Source organism: Phaseolus vulgaris, chromosome 4 (genome assembly GCF_000499845.2).
Source record: "Phaseolus vulgaris cultivar G19833 chromosome 4, P. vulgaris v2.0, whole genome shotgun sequence".
Classification (NCBI taxonomy): Eukaryota; Viridiplantae; Streptophyta; class Magnoliopsida; order Fabales; family Fabaceae; genus Phaseolus; species Phaseolus vulgaris.
In genome coordinates this window covers 33916883-33931701 of record NC_023756.2, presented here as the reverse complement: position 1 = coordinate 33931701, position 14819 = coordinate 33916883, and the positions used below count along the sequence as shown (strand labels likewise).

The 14819-nt window shown below is 30.0% G+C and overlaps 1 protein-coding gene across 1 annotated transcript; it reads left to right on the top strand.

Moving 5' to 3' along the window:
* The first annotated feature begins 11972 nt into the window (after positions 1-11972).
* LOC137838713 (uncharacterized) lies at positions 11973-12773 on the top strand. Its single transcript, XM_068647943.1, has 4 exons — positions 11973-12044; positions 12147-12259; positions 12341-12395; positions 12504-12773. The coding sequence occupies exons 1-4, from the start codon at positions 11973-11975 to the stop codon at positions 12618-12620; spliced, it is 357 nt and encodes a 118-aa protein (XP_068504044.1). The 3' UTR covers positions 12621-12773.
* Positions 12774-14819: the final 2046 nt, after the last annotated feature.

Genomic DNA, 14819 nt, shown 5'->3' with positions numbered 1-14819 from the left:
AAACTCGCCCAAGAACCCGCCCAGACTCGTCCAAGTAAGATCACTCAAGAGGAAAACTTGCTCTCTGGAGCAAACCCTAAACCTAATTTGACAACAAAGTTTATTTTTTTATTCTCGTGAGACTCGCTTGAGCAAGATGTCATTTAGCCTACACCAAATTAGGTTAAATAAAGGGCATGAGGCAGAACCCTAGAGAAAGAAGGGAGGATAATCAAAGATAGAAAACCTAATGGAGGCGGTCATCAAGAAGAAACATCATGGATCTTCTTTTCTTGCTTTCAATGCTTGTAATGGTCAATATTGTTAGAATATATGGCCTTAAACGAGAGGGGGTGAATTGTTTAAGAGAGGTTTTAGAAAACTTTTTAATGTTTAACAAAATTCTTTGTGTGAATCCAGAACAGAAATCAGGTTAGCCAAAAATATAAGCAATAAAACAGCAAAGCAACAGAAAAACAATCGGTTGTTTCTTCGAAACAATCGGTTGTTTATACCAGAAAAGCTTAAAACAGAATTTAAATGAGTTTAGGGTAAGAGAGAGATACACCAACAGTTTATATTGGTTCACTCTTAAGCCAAGAGATACATCAAGTCCCCAGAAAACCACTGGGTAATCCACTAAGTAATCAAACCAGATTACAACACACAAACCACCAAAGTAGTGACCTTGAACCCTTCAAGAAACACACTCCCTTTGGCAAAACACACCAAGAGTATTGATCTTGACCACCTCAAGAGCACACAACACTCCTTGGCAACACACCACCAGAAATATAATAGATTGAGAAGGGATTACACTTGTTTACAATACAAAATGAAATCAATACAATTGCAATCCTATTCCACTCTCTTTGAAAACCCAAAGCTTGATGTGAATGTTCAAATCTTGAAATCAACTTTGTCACAACTGAAAAACTCAAATTTGTTTTTCTTGCTTGTTTGAAAACATAAACAAACCATTTATATTTTCCAAAGTTTGGTCAAAGCAATTAATGAAGGAGCGTATTCAGTTGGAAATCATTTAAAGCACATTCAACAACCAAAACAGAATTTTGTTAGGATTTTCAAAGAAACAATCTGTTGAAACCACGAAACAACCAATTGTTTGGTTTGACAGTTAAGTCAACCAAACTAAAACAGTTTTCAACTTTTTCAAAAACTCCTAAGATTAAAACAACCAATTGATTCGACAAAACAACAGGTTGTTTTTCACTTAGTTGGAAAAACACTTTATTTTCTAAAAGTTTTTAATTCACATCAGTTTTAGATTCAACAAAGGAGTGGATCACATTCTATTCTACCCAAATTCCTCCCAACACACAGCAGCAACACCAACCTTGCATCAAACACATAGGATTTGGATTCTTCAAAGCACTTGATCACTCTTGATCAACAAATACGAGTGGCTAAGTCTTCCCTTTGGGATTTGGAGTAATCTATTCAAACTCTTATATATTGAGGTGATATTTATTTATAATATTTTTTTCTTGATTGATATTTGTAACATCCCTATTTTTACCCATATTTGATATAGGTATCTAATTAACATATAAGCATATACTACTTTCTCATGTTGTATCTCAAAATATATCCCTCTTCTTAGAGATTTAATATATACACAAAAGTTTAAAAAAATAAAACATCCAAAATAAAAGCATCTTATCTTCTAGCTACTCACTGATGAGCTCTATTACGTGCAACCTCATATGCTCCCATGTAAATTAACACGATCATCACAGATTAAAGAAAACAAACACAAAACAAAGCACAAGGTAAGCTAGCTATTTTTAAAACTTCAAATATAAAACTTTAAATATCTACATGAACCATCAATATTCACACATTTTCTCAATTTCATCAAGTATCTATCATGTTTATCATCCACATTACTTCTGCCAGATTTTTACTGACTCACATACTCAGACACTTGACTCTACTTCCGGAAGACTCGTGTATTGAAATTAGCATCCAGAGACCTGCACTTATCATACTACTCACTGTGAATCCACACAGTCATGCGCATAATCATCTCATCATCTCATATGACAGGGTAAATCCATTTCATCTACTCTGATCAATTCTTTCAAACCTCAGACTCAGATAAATGAACCTCCTTCGACTTTCACCAACTGAATAACTTCATTTATATGATTCCATTATACCAGTAGAGTCAGGATCGTCTCATTCACAGGACACTCACAAATCAATACACCCTAATAATAATCTCAACATGATATTTCCTTTCCAGAAAATACTATGTCTTGATCACAGTTTCACCTCATTACATACATAATTTAATACCAAACAACCAATTCTTATCAAACATCAATTTTTAAGTAATTTAACAACTATTCAAATACAATTCAACTCATTTATATTACCATTCAAACACTTTAAACTCTCAATCATAAACACTTTCAGTAACTTATTCACCTTAAAATCAATATATAATATTCAAAATCAACCATTTTAGTCAATATTTTACTTTACTCTTAGAAGAGACAATCCTGCAAGCAAAAATTGGAGTTGGTGACCACGTCACCCTCACATTCAGATCTTCTAACCTAGGGTTCTATTGAAAAGAATAAGACTAGCTTCCCTTACCGAAACTTTAGCAGATGCTCACTAAGAGCTCCAAATCTACCAAAAGCTTAAAGGTAACTTAACATGCACCACAGAGTCCTGATAAAAAATCTAACTATAACACTAGGACCCTGAGCTAACAAAGATTAACTCTGAAGCTAAAAGGTCACATGCAAAGACAACCTTAACAAGTTCAAAATTTGACTCAAAGAGAATAGCAAAAATGAACATACTTTATTAAAGATTCTGATCGAGCAGTCTTGTAATATTCACTATCAAGAGTCTGATGGCGGACTCCGATCGTCAAACTGATGAGCAAGGAAGTCAGAACCTTAGACAGAGGGCAGAGGAATGGAAAAATGAGTGTATAGAGAGATGATGGTTCTTTTAAAATGAAACCTGAATAACTGAATTTGTATTTATATACTCTTTTAACTCTAATAATAAAATATTCAGGTGTCATTTTAATTGTACCACTTATACTCTAAGACTATTTGATGAAAACCCATCTAGCCTCGAAACATTCGGTTAAGAAGATTTGAAGCAGGAAAATGATCTCAGAAAACTCTAATCTTAGGGAGAATTAATTGTAGTCTACTCTTCCATTTTTATCTAGTTTTATAAACATTGTACAGAGTAGTGTAGGCTTTATTTTGGGCTTGTATTTTGGCCATTTTCTTAGGCCATGTTTTGGACCAATTTTCATGGGTCATATATTGGCCCAATTAGAGTAGAGTGTAAATAGAAAAAGAATAAGTCTAGCTAGAGTTACAATTGGGCCTCCTTGGACCCAATGCAAATCTAGACCATGTAGGATGCACAAATAAATTACTAGAGTGCAAATAGAAAGCATGGAGTGGCAAGGAAGGCATGAAGGTCCACATGTCATCTCCTTAATGGAGAAGATTCCCACCAATGCCAAAAGGACATTTGTCTTCATGGGAACGAAGAGGATTCTCTCCAATTAGAGGAGGACACTTGTCAACCTCTAATTTGAGAGGATTTGCTCCAATTAGAGAAAGTTACTTGTCCTTTTATGAGTGGAGAGTTTTTAGGGTTAAAGTTTGCACCTTGGCTGCCCATAACACTATAAAGACAAGTGTTAGCCCCCTTGTAAATTGGCATTGAATAGACTATTGAATTCCTGCCAAAGTTTCAACCTCAACTAGTCTCTTATGCTCTGTTTGGATTGAGGTGGGGATTTGTGGGGAGGGGAGGGAATGGATTAGAGAAGATTATAGGGGATGTGTGAGGTTGTTTGGATTGAGGGATGATAGAGTGGATTTGTGAGGATTGTTTATTTAAATTTGTGAGTGATGTGATAGTTAGGAGATAATTTAGAAATTATTTTAAAGGTGTAAAACATAAATTTACAAATTTATCCTTGTCATTAAAAAATATTTTAACAATGAGTTATAGTATTTTATTTTTTTTGTAAGTTTGAGTTAATTATTTTTTGTAATATATAATATTCATAATTACTCTTATTTTGTAATAAAAAAATAATTTTGTGTTAAATTCAAATAAATTTATTAAATATATTAAAATTTATCAAAATAATATTTACTATTATATATATTTTTTATTTTATATAATTATATGAGTTTTGTTGATATTATCATTTTATTTTATTATTTTTATTATTTATAATTAGATGTTGTTATTAATAGTATAATTAAATATATTTGAAATTATTAAATATATTTATGTAATATTTAAATTTGTATATTGTATATTGTAAGTATATAATTATAATAGTAATAAAATCAATAATATTATTAATATTTTGAATAATTATATATTTTTAAAATAATGTACAATTTAAACATACTAGCACGATAAAACTCACATATTTTCATAAATATTATGAAATATTGACTAACATGAAAAAATGATATTTTATTTTTGATGTATAATTTTTTCTTTCAATTTTTATCGAATAAAATAAAAATAAAATAAAATAACAACTTTCGCTTATCATTAATAAACATTAGATGAACATGAAATAGTCGGTGATTACAATAAATAAATGAAGTCATTAAATTAGAATCCTAAATGATGTTGTGTGATGGGAATTTTAAAAAATTACAAACATAATAATGTCCAATAACGCTTTAAATTTAACTGACAGACAAAATAAATTCAACATAAAAAATAATAATAACAAAATAAAAATACAATTAATGTTCTTCATTGAGTTGAAGCTGGTGAAGTGTATCTTTGATTCGATCCAAATGTGTGTGGACAGTGTTGATATTTTCTTGTATATTTTGAATTCCCACCCAAATTTGTGTTAACATCGCCGAATCATGAGGGATTTCGAGTTGAGGATGACTGCGTGCAACATGTTCTTGAGGTAATGGAATGTCTTTGTGTTCTTGTTCATGTTCGTCGTCAAGCCTTTCAAGTTGCCACACGCCATTGACCTCAAAGATATTCATTTTCTTCATGGTTTTTTTCCCGAAGAAGTTATTCCACCCTAACGTGATTAATGACTCTCCCATCAAGTTCATGCCATATAGCAACATGAGGTGTGTGATTAAACAGCCATATGGAAGAGGCATATCATTGTCACGACATTTTATCATATGTTGCATGATATAATGAGGCCAATTAATCATTACATTAACTTTTAGGCACCATAACATGAAAACATCTTCATGAACCAACTGCGAGAAGTTGTTCCCCCGAGGACACAACATGTGCACCCATGTGTAATGAAGTAGTTTGTCATTCATAGTCAAACTACCTACATTTCTTATATTTTGACCGTGCACCTTTTCTCTTGTCATGGTTAATAGGTTTTGTTGACGATCAAAATGCATGTCCTCAAGGATGGTACCAGGGGTTAACAAGAGACCATCATATTTCAGATTCACCACATTCATCCAATCCCTATGTCTAATTATAATCTTGTGTGTGCCGATCTGAGTAGCAAGGTAACCTTGTGTTGTTAGATGGAGATTTGAATAAAAAACACTAACCATATCCTCATAATATGGTAGTCTTATACTAAGAAAGTGATGCAATCCTTGGAAGTTCAAATATTCTTGAAACTGAAAACTAGATGTGGCAAAAAATGGGAAATCTAAGACTTTTGGAGGTATGACTAGTCTTCCATGAAATTTTTCCTCAAATGCAACCATCTAACGTTTTGTTTGGAAATAACGGGAATAATCTAAAACACCCTCCCTCCTTTGTAGTGGGATCATAGGAACTTCATCATCATTTCGTCCGCTTTTACCCTTACCCTTAGGCATTTTTTGTCTCTTCGTTGATGAAGATGCTATCGATAGAGAAACTAAAACCTAAGATGAAAATGTTATGAAATAATGACAAAATAATAGTATATTAGAAAATATCCTCACACATAAATTTCAAATGAAAAACAGTTCAACAATAATAATATTAGAAGTCAAATAAGAAGTACAAGGTTTGTCTTGAATTAAAAGTAGATGCAATTAAATTACAAATTGAACAACATAAAAATATAATTAAACATAATTTATTGACGTTGAGTCATGATGTTAAACAATTTTTCCATTCTTCACTCTTTCGGCATATCAAATACTCACATCGCAATGGCTGGATTTTCATAGAGAAAGTCGTAACATTAGTTCATGTCTGCTTCATCCTGAATATTTAGATCAAATAGAATGGACCAAATATCTGAAGGCGAGTATTGATACGAACTCTTACCATGATCATTTTGTACGTGTTCACCATAATAGTCATTCCGTTGTTTGATTTCCGCAGCGATTTCTTGTGATGAAGTGGCTTGTACACGAGCAATGGCTAATACCTCATCAACGACATTGTTACCACGGTTCATGGAAGCGACACAATTTTGCAGGTTCATATTCAACATATTGAACTAATTCTCAATTACATCCACCATGGTCCCTTTTCTCTTTGATCCCCTAGATGGCGATGTCCCACCGGATGGTTGAGAGGGTGCAAATGGAGTATTACATGGACTGTCAATTGATTGAACATGCGCTACAGGTATGTAGTTCATGTTATGATCGCCTAGCTCCACACGTGCACCTCTCTAGATGTCAATCGGGTTGTCCTTTGACCACTTCCAGTGGCCCTGTCGTTTGACCACAACTCCTCCATAAGATCGTATTGCCGAATGGCTTTGGCACACCAGTTATTAGCATATGGTTTCACCTACAAAAAGTAAGGTGTTATTATAATAACAAATTATGGGATATTGTCATCTTTAATTATGGGGTATTGCCATCTTTAATTACTTTACCTGAATCAAGTTTTCCCAGACTTCATCCTCAACCTCAAAACATTTTGTGGCTCCGTTCCAACCAAAACCACTAAGACCACTAAATAGTTTCTAGACCTCCCTCCACCTGTCCTTCAAACATTTTTGTTAGTTCTTGACATTATTTTTCGTAATGGTAGGGAGTCCGGCTTCGTGTAATGCAAGTACAATGTTATTATATCCTTGATTCGTCCAACTACCATCGATTCTCAACCCTCGTCGTGTGTCATCTACCATGGCATTAAGCAGAATAAAACCCATATTCGTGGTCCACTTTGTTGTCTATGTCAACCTAGTGGATGAACTTAGCCGAACACTTTTACTGCAATCCATTTAAACAAGCACTATAAAAGTTAGGACCAAATAGAGTAAACATAATATAAAACAATATTTATTACAATATCAATTGTTTACATAAACTTGCCACATTTCGTTCTCTATAGTGTCCCTAATGTGTGAACCTAGTCTATGATCATCATTACGAACTTGAGAAGCTGAAACTTGTATATCTTGTTGCAACAATTCACGATCCACTTGTTATATAAAAGAGTCATCATTGTCCACCCCGCGAAGAAAGTTATGCAAAATACAACAAGTTAAAATAATATTTGTCATAGTATGCAAATCGTAATGTGGTTCGATCCCACTAGCTATAATTGGGAAAAAAATTTCATGACACCAAATGTCCTTTCAATTACATTTCTAAGTGACGAATGACAATGATTAAACAATTCTCTCACATCCTGTGGTCTTCTTTGATAATACTCTTTCAAGTGGTATCTAACCCCACAATAAGGTGTTAATATTTGTAGTTTTAACATAAAACCTGCATCGCCAAGATAGTATTTTCCTACAAATATTCCTAGGAAACATCCATTAGTTATGTATATTATGACCTTCGTATCTATTGTTATGAATTCTCAAACACCTTAAACTTACCTTCCGGAATAACCAAAGGATCCTCTCCTATGAAAGCCTTCTTCAATATCCTCGAATCTGAGGTTATTCTTTCCCACCTGGCTAGAACATACGTGAATTTCATATCCAAATCACAAGTTGCGAATACGTTTTGAGTTGACCAATCTTTTCTTCCTCGAAAACGAGGTGCATCAGCACGTGGGACCTTCACACGTACATGAATGCCATCAATGGCCCCTAAACAATCCTAATGGTAACCAAAATTTCAAGTCTTAAAAATACAAATACAAAAGACATTATGACAATTGTAAAGGAAATTTGTAATAAACAAACCTTAAAGTATGGGAAAAATCGGTTGTTCTGTAAGATTTGGGGTTGGACATCAATACCATCTGCTTGTTTTATGAACTGTCCTTCCAACATCAAAATTGCAGTTAATACATTGTGAAGGTGACAAGAAACTATTTCTCCAGACCGATGGAAAAAAAATGAAACACTTCGATTCTTGATGTTATGTCTAATAATATGAAGAAATTTAGCAACTTGTTCTTCAACTGTTGAACGATATGCATCCTTAACAACTTCGGTTGCCCTAATCTGTTCACATAATTGAATGAATGTTTTTGGTCTCATGCGAATAATGTCACGAGAACGTTTGGTGTGCACCAAATACTCCATTAATTCTTGTCTGTGACGCTTTTTTCTTGGTTCAAACTCAGTAATAGAGTTCGTTGTATCACTTAACATACGCAACAAATTCAAACCAAAAGCAATGATGCAAAGGATCATCACTGATGCAAGTTGAGTATTTCTTTTCAATTGTTCTTGTATTTTTGAAAGTAGATTCATGTTCGCATGACCAAGATCATTATAAATTACAATTGTATCCTCAAATTCTTGCATGTCTTCGTCGTCCCAAAGTAGTTTCTAATTGTTCTTGTTATCCATGTAATCTTGACCTTGTCATTGACAACCATAAAATAGTTTATGGATACACGTGAAATAGTTTATGTTACAAATAACTCTAACCACTTTAAGTTGAAGTTACTGGAATAGCATTAGGATTAGGCTAAGGATTATGATTATGGTTATTTGACGATACTAGTAGGGATAAGATGTACTTTAATCCTTATAATTAAATCTATACATAATTAATACCATTATTACTAAACAATTTATTTTATAACTAATTCTAAATTAATTTAAAATCATAATGATGTGAATTTAATTATAATACATAGTAACACTGCGTATTTAACAAAATTAAAATCAAATTAAAAACTTAGTTATAGTTCTAAATAAATTTATAAGAATTCAAAACAGTAAACACATAATAATAAAAAATATAAAAATAGTAAACACATAATAATAATAAATTATAAAAACAGTAAACACATAATAAAAAAAATTTAAAAAAGTAAACATATAATAATAAAAAAATATAAAAACAGTAAACACAACAAACACATAATAAAAAAATATAAATATATTTGTAAAAATTAAAAACAGTAAATACATAAAATAAATAATTAAACAGTAAAGACAAAATAATAAAAAATATAAAAATATTAAACAAATAATAAAAAATGTAAAAAAAGTAAACACATAATATAAAAAATATAAATACATTTATAAAAATAAAAAAATTGTAAAAACATAATAAAAAAATTTAAATACATTTATAAAAGTTAAAAACAGTAAACACATAATAAAAAAATAAAAAAAAATTAAATACATTTATAAAAATTAAAAACAACTGTCACGTAAAAAAAGTAAACAAAACAGTACAAACTTAAGAAAAAAAAAATTAAATACAATTAAAAAACAAATAAAAGTCTAAATATATTTATGAAAATTAAAAACAGTACTTACGTAAAAAAAATAAACAACACAGTAAAAATCTAAAAAAGAATGCAAATACAATTATTAAGATAAAAAACAGTAAACATATAAAAAAAAATTAAACAGTATCTTGTTAATAAAAATAAATAAAAACAATAAAGATATTATAACAAAGTATATATATATATATATATATATATATAAATATTTATAAAAATTAAAAACAATAAAAATATAGAATAAAAAACTAAACAGTAGATACAAAATAATAAAAAATATAAAAACAGTAAACAAATAAGAAGAACATATAAATAAATTTATAAAAAATAAAAACAATAAACACATCAAGAAATTTAAATTCATTTATAACAATTAAAAATGATAAACACATAAAAAATAAACAAGTAAATACCTAAAAAAATTTGTAAACACCAATTATTAAAATTAAAAATAATAAACAAAAAAAAACACATAATAACAAATAATAATAATAAATTTAAAAACATTAAACACATAATAATATAAAAAATAAAAACAGTCAAATCATAAAATAAAAAACTACTCAATAAACATAATAATAAAAATGGTAAAACCAATAAACACATAATAATAATAATAATAATAAAGAAAAATAAATACATTCAGAAAAATCAAAAACCATAAACACAATACTAAAGAAAATAACTACATTCATTAAAAACCGTAAACAAAAATAAACTAAACAATAAACATATATAAAAGAATATAAATATATGTATTAAATATAAAAATAGTAAATATATAGAAAAAAAAATGTAAATACATTTTTAAAAATTAAAAAAGCACATAATAAAAAAAAACTCTAAATTTATTTAGAAAACAAAAATTGAAAACTTACTTGAAGGGTAAAGAAAGAAGAAGCACCAAAAAGAAGAAGAAGAAACCGTGTGATGAATAGAAGCAAAGAAGCACATCCAAGATGATTCAAGAGACCCAAGATTTAATATGGAAAAATAAAAAAAACATAATAGAATCAAACATTTTTCTCACATAAAGGAGAATCTATTATCCTTCTACCTTTAAAAGCCACATAATCGGTTCTCCTAAATCACTTCTATTGAAAATCGATTTTGCATCATTTGAAAATGTAAAATCGATTATGCACCATGTACAAAAATAGGAAAATCGATTCTGGAAAATTCGAAAAAATGAAGACAAATCAGTGCGCTCTCCTTCCTCAAATCAATGAGTTTTCTCTTGCTCAAACCACTTCTCTCTCGTTCGTTCTGGGCACAAGAGCATAACAAACATAACTATCAAACATAATTTCATTTATGACAAACACAAGTTCTCTTTCACATTCACGAGGTCTACAGTTTTTTTGTCAAAATAAGTTTTTGGTCAAGATTCTTCTGCAATTGATAACACCGAACAATGTAATAAAGAAGAAAAGTCATTGGCTCATGCAGAACTGCACCAGTGTAACACAACGTAAACTCATTCACATGTGCCGAGAGTGTTTAAAGGGTACGAAAGTAAAATGTTATTTGTGTCCTCTTTGCCACATCTAATCCTCCCAAATCTTCTCAATTTTGTGAAGAGGAAAAAAACTTTCCACCTTGCTCTCTCATCCGCACCCACACCTTCAAATACACGAATCCAAACCGGAACTCTACCCGCTCGCCCCTCCCTTTTCCTTGATCACACCCGGAAACAAACAGTGTCTTAGCTCACTCTTTACTAGTCTTATTTCTAAATGTTTTAGCAAAGAATCTCTTAGGAATTGGTCTAACCTCTCTTAAGCTTCACTATCATTCTCAATACACTAAAAAAAAAATTGTATATAATAGCAATTATAATATGACGATTATTAAAAACATGTCCAATTAACTATATAATACGATAACTTCGTAAATGCCTTAATTTTCCTTAGAAATGTGGCATATAGAACAACCATTATTTTTATTAAAATAAAAATTTTCCCGCGTTTTGTTCACTATGTAACTTTCTTCTTTCCCTAAAGTTTTTTTTTATTTCCCTTTTTTGAAAATATACAACCTTCCCCCATTACGTATTGTCTTCTGATGACCGCTTCTCACCGCAACCCTGCCCTTCACATCCGTTCAAAGTCTCATCTCAAACCCTTCTTCTTACTCTCACCGAAAACCCCTCTTCTCGTTGGCATTCTCACTCTTATTGTTTCAGTTCTCTCAGACTTTTAGTTTCCCGTACTCCTCCCCTAAAGCCACTTGTTGACTTTCGTTTCCCAAACCCTCCCATCTCCCAATCGGAAGAGAAACAACTAAAAGGGGAAAGGACTTTGATTTATGAGAGTACAGTTTTTCGGCTTGGCGCGTTGTCATCGAAAGTAATGGAAGATGCCAGGAAACCCCTGAAGACTGGCAACCTGTTATGTAAGGTGGTTGATTTGGCTGCGGGAGAGGCACGCAATCTCATTCTTACTGGTGAGTAACCCAATTCATTTTTTTGTGAACGGAAATTGAAATCTCAAATTTCATTTTTTGGTGTGAAGTGTTGAGTTTAGGGTTTTCCGCACAGAAACAAGGTTCCGAATGAGCCTCCAAAACCCTCCGTTATGCAGATGCAACGCATAGTCGGGGCTGGAAGCTTCAGAGACACCGAACCCCTTCCTCTACCGTAGGTTTCTCTCTTCTCTCAATCTTGGCCGAATAGTGTTTGACTTGCTGTTGAAAACGTGGTTGATTTTGATGAACAGAGGTTCCAACATGCAACGGTGATGGACTTGTTTCGGGGGCAAGCCATGCAAGGGAGAGTGCAGAAGAAAATGAGGGAGACGGGAGAGTGGGTGGCCGCTAATGCCGAGGCCAAAATCACTTCTTCCAGTACCTTCTCCTTTCACCAACTCCAATCTCATTTCTAGTTTAACGCTAATAATCTTAACGTCACGCTTCCAATTTCGATAACATTGTTCCTGATAGCTTCTGGAGCCAACAAATTACCATTCACCAACGCCTTTCTTGACCATCTCGTCCTGTGAGCATACATCAATTTTAAAATTGTGGTGTAAGGTTCTGGTCAGAAATAGAAGAAATAAATTCCAAAATTGAATTTTGTTCAAGAATATAATTTTATTACAATTGTACAGTTCACCCTTTAGAAGCATGTGACATCTATTTGATGAAGTATGATGAATTGAGATGTACTTTATAATTTGTTGGTGTGTTTATGTGTCTATTTTTGACATTTATTTATTAATTATTATAGTTTAGAAGTGTACTTTGGTTCAACCAAACCCAATTCTCCATCAGTTGTTGGTTTCTGAGGAGAGTGGTTGATGCAATGGCTTATGCAGTCTTGTATTAATAATGCTTCAATCAAAGGATTATGTAATACATGGCCCTAAGATGAATTTATTATATGACTTTACACACGTGTACTTTATTATACGCTTCAATCAAATTTGAAATTTTACCATAGGTTTCAAACCTCCGGAAAATAAAAATCCAAGCACACATCAACCAGGATTCGGACCCAAGTCCTTCTAGTAAGGAGGAAAGGGTTAACCACTAGACCACAGAAGTTCTTTGGTCATATTATCACTTTTATTTTACTTATTATTATTAACATAATTTATACATATTAATATTATATTCACATTATTATTAATATTATTATTATAATTAATATTATATTCATATTATTAATATTATTCATATTTATTAATATTATTCATATTATTAATATTATTACTATTATTATTATTAATATTATTATTAATATTATTATTAATATTATTATAAATATTATTATAAATATTATTATAAATATTTTTATTAATATTATTATAAATATTATTATAAATATTATTATTAATATTATTATAATGAATAGTTTCCCGTGTCTGATTCTTCAAAATTTGATACTGCAAATGTAACCAAAAAATAAATTATAATGATGTATATATGTGATAAGTTAATGTCACTTCACAAACAACTTATTTTTACTTATTGAAATTCATAAAAACAATCTTTAAGAATTGAATAATAATTTCAATTAATGAAGTGCCTTCTAACTTCAATTAATGAATCAACCTCTAAGACCTAAGTTCAAAGCATATTTAAATATATATACCAGTTTAGGCTAAACTCACTAAAAAATTTAATTATATCTATTTATTAAAAATTGAGAAAATATAAAATATTTTATTGATGTTTTACAATAAACTTTTGACACTTAAAAAAAATTAAAAAACTTTATTATTTTGATGAGATTTTAGAATAAATATTTAGAATTTAACGAAGGTTTTAAAATAAACCTTTGGAAATTAACGAAGGTTAAAAAAATCTTTGTTATTTTATGGAGGTTTTAAAATAAACCTTTGTAAATTAACAAAGGTTAAAAAAACCTTCGTTATTTTGTGGAGGTTTTAAAATAAACCTTTGGAAATTAACGAAGGTTAAAAAAACCTTCGTTATTTTGCGGAGGTTTTATAATAAACCTTTGGAAATTAATAAAGGTTAAAAAAACCTCTGTTATTTTACTGAGGTTTTAGAATAAACCTTTGGAATTTAGCTAAGGTTAAAAAACCTCCGTTATTTTGTTGAGATTTTAGAAAAAACCTCCATTAATTAAATCAATTCCTAAGGTTATATTAACCTCCACTAAATAACCTCTATTAAAACCTTTTTTTCTTTTAGTGATATTCTGTCTTTATTATTGTATTGTTTTCATTTATTTTTAAAAAATTAAAAATTATTTTTAAATATATTTTTATTTATTTCAGACACAATGTGACTTGTAATATGTTCAAATATGAAATAATTGATATTTTTGATAATTTAATGTTATCATTTTAATTAATTACTTGTAGAATAATTGATATCTTTGATAATTTAATGTTATCATTTTAATTAATTACTTGTAGTTTTGATTACTTTGATATTATCAATTTTGTTCTCTCAATAAATGAATGAAGTTATTTTTTGATTATAGATATGTTTCTATTATTTAATTATTAATATTTATCAATTTTAATTATATAATGAAATTAATTTGTGTTATGATTTAATTATATTATAAAGTTTTAATTATATTATGAAATTAAATTGTGTTATGAAATTTATTTATAATATAAAGTTTAATTATATTATGAAACTAAATTATATTATGAAATTCAATTATAAAAATAGAATTGAATAAATTATTAAAAATATTAAAAATAAAATTAAATATTTAA